The 3,533-nt window shown below is 41.4% G+C and overlaps 1 protein-coding gene across 1 annotated transcript; it reads right to left on the reverse strand.

Annotated features, from left to right (window-relative positions):
• Positions 1-2,570: 2,570 nt before the first annotated feature.
• On the reverse strand, positions 2,571-3,533 carry LOC119804651 (olfactory receptor 51E2). Its single transcript, XM_038316162.1, has one exon. It carries the CDS (start codon positions 3,531-3,533, stop codon positions 2,571-2,573), a length of 963 nt encoding a protein of 320 aa, XP_038172090.1.

Here is a 3,533-nt window from a genome sequence, read left to right on the forward strand (position 1 = left end):
TTTTTCATGATTTTGTTTTCATTTTGTGGCTTTTCCTTCACAGTTTATCTGCCCACAGGAACAGTTTCCCTCTGTATCAGATTTTCAGGTCTCTGTCACGTAAGATTCTCTAGATGGGGCTGGAGGGAGGGTTCGGCAGTCAAGCGCATTGGCTCCTTTTCCAGAGGACTGGGATTCAATAACTGATATCCACATGTGTCTTTTCTGTAACTCCTGTCCTGAGGGTTCAGACTTCTTCTGGTCTCAAAGGACATTGAATATACGTGATATGTAGACATATATGAAGGCAAAATATCCACACACACAAAATAAAGAAATGAAAAAATCTTCAGAGATGATAATGGGTGAATAAATAAGGAGAGACTCACAGACATAGATATAATGAAAAGACAGAATGGGATTTATATTAGGGAATTGACTTGTATGATTATGGGGGCTTGTCAATCCAAAATCTGCAGGGTGGGCTTCTAGATTGGAAGTCCAAGAAGTAGACAGCATCACAGTTCAGGCCCTAAGCTACATATGCTGCAGAGTTCCTTCTCACCCAGGGGAGGTCAGTCTTTGCTCTCTTCAGCCTTCATCTAATTGAGTAAGGCTTCTCCACATTACAGAGGGCAGCCTTTTTCTTTTTTCAGAGTCCACTGATTTGAATGTTAATATCTCTCAAAAACACACCATCGTGAAGATACCCAGAAAAATGTATGTCCAAATATCTGGAGGTCACATCCCAGTCAAGTGGCTGTAAAATGTTCGTCCCCACAGTGTCAAATGACTTCCCCTTCTCCACAAATCACCATTTTATTATTTTTATCAGGAAGACCTTGCTAAACTAACACACAATAGTCACAGAAATAACAACAAAGTTCTCTTGGAAGTTTTTGTTTCTGCCTTTTGGCCTTAGAAATGAAACCTATTACATAGTTATAGGCAAGAAAAAATTGTAAAGACAGTACATAACTTACCCAAGGGTGTGCTGCCCTGCTGTTGGCTCCTCCTAAGGTTATCTGACAGCTACGAGCACGGCTATCAGCTTCTGAGAGCTCTGAAAGGCTGGAACATGGGCCTGTTGTAAACACAGCCAACTGTTGAGTTGCGGTCTTTTGGTACTTCAGATCCAATATCCTCCCTTTGCAACTATTTTTAAAAAACGTCATAACATATTTTCTTTAACCTAACATACCCAAACTTTTTATTTACTACTTTAATGATATATAACTGACAATAAAATATTTTGCAGCAATTTAAATGATTTTTTTATTGTGGCAGATGCCTATTACACAAATTTCACCATTTTAAACATTAAGTGTACACCGAATATATTAATAGTATTCTGTAGGTATCATTACTATTTCTAGAACCTTTTCATCATTCCATTCTCTATGAAGGGAATATTATACATGAAATAAGTTCATTCAACATCTTTACAGTTGTGCAAGCCAGACCTGGCAGGCCCTTTGCACTGATGACAAAGAAGACAGGGGGATCTCTCATATCTCCCAACATTACTTTATAGGATTATATAAACATAAAAACAGTAGAAATAACACTGAACATTTTAAGATAAATTATTATGTCATTTGACACCTAAGTCAAGACTCAGACACTAACACTTATTACCCATTCAAAAGATCTGACAGATACAGAACATAATACAAGAAGACAAAAATCAAAGGTATATAAGAGACTAAGAGATTGAAAGTTCCTTTCATCTGAGAAGAAGCAGGCTACTCTGCCACAAAGAACAGATTGTTGTTCTCAAATAGGACAGGGCTAATGACTTAGCTCAAACACAAGGACATCCATGTTAGCACACAGCAGAGAGAAAACAGGATTTGTAACAGGCAGAGGAAATGGATGGCAGATGTTAAACAGGAAGCAATATAACATGGTAGTAAAACAAATGTATTCAATTATCAAATTTAATTTAAAATCTTGGCACAGCACATACAAGAAAGTTTTTTGCTCATTAAAGCCTATATCATATGTTGTGATGGGCAAAAATGGTACGTGCTTTGGAAAAAGGATGAGATTAAAGACAGGCTGAAAAACACATATCATGGGGCCTGGAACATATTAAGCCATCATGACACAGTCATAAGCACTGCCCTTTGGGACTTGGCTGTGTTCCTGGGTAGTGAATAACAAGCTTGAAGTGAATGAGGCAAGCCTTGCTTACCATACTGTCAGCTTCATGGTTTACATTCTAGCCATTACAATAACAACTGAGCAATAGCTTCATGGCAAGCAGAGGAGAAATCAAGCAAACTCGTTAGTAATTGGAACATATTTCATCCAAGTCACAAGCCTGATCAGTTAGTTTAAATCACAAATCCTAGTTGCTTTATTTAATATTACCCACATTTCTCATATATAAGCAGAGTCCTTGAACCACATAATGTTCATTGATAGAGATTATTTCACGTTATATCCATGATGAAGATAAACCATACTTAGTGCACTATCCCATCCAGGGAAAAGCACTAATGTGCTTATGGGGGACTGGAATTAAGCAGGCATGATGAAATCACTATATTAAGCTATCGAGGACAAGAGTGATAAAATGGTAAGGGTCACGTGTTTCCTCCAGCTTCAATGTCCTTGTCACAGCTGATCTTGAACATAGCCAGCACTCGAGTTCTGATCTGCTTGGTCTTAGCACCGTAGATGATGGGATTAATCACAGGAGGCAGCAGCAGGTAGACATCCCCCATGAGAACATGCACAATGGGGTCTAGGCTGTTTCCAAAACGGTGTACCACTGATAGGCCAATGAGTGGCACATAGAAAGCCAGAACCACACCAATGTGTGACACACAGGTCCCAAATGCCTTAGCTCGCTCCGATTTGGAAGGCAGCTGCAGAACTGTTCGTATAATCAGAAAGTAAGACAAGGAGATGAACATGACATCTACACCCATGACGAGCAGAATGGCAGTTAGACCATAGACTACGTTGGGCAGTGTGTCTGTATAGGCCAACTTCATCACATCCTGATGGACACAGTAGGAATGGGAGAGCACATTGGAGTGACAGAAGGCCAGCCGCTTGATCAGCAGTGGGAGCGGGAAGAAGAATAGGGATCCCCGGACCAGCGCCACCATGCCGATTTGAACTGTCACTGTATTGTTGAGCACAGCAGCGTGACGCAGTGGGTGGCAGATGGCCACATAACGGTCAAAGGCCATGGCCAGCAGAATGGTAGATTCAACTGCCGAGAGAGCATGAATGAAGAACATCTGGGCAAGACAGGCATCAAAAGTAATCTCCCGGGAGTCAAACCAAAAGAGGGCGAGGATCTTGGGCATGGTGGATGTGGACAGAGCCAGATCGATAGCGGCCAGCATGCAGAGAAAAAGGTACATGGGCGCATGCAGACTCCGCTCTGTCCTCACGATGAACACCACGATGCAGTTTCCAAACAGTGCCACGGCATACATGGAAAGCAGGGGGAAGCCAAACCAAAAGTGAGCTCCCTCCAGTCCCGGGATACCGATTAGCACGAAGGTGGCATGTGTGAAGTTGCAGGAGCTCAT

The sequence above is a fragment of the Arvicola amphibius genome, chromosome 1 (genome assembly GCF_903992535.2).
Source record: "Arvicola amphibius chromosome 1, mArvAmp1.2, whole genome shotgun sequence".
Lineage (NCBI taxonomy): Eukaryota > Metazoa > Chordata > Mammalia > Rodentia > Cricetidae > Arvicola > Arvicola amphibius.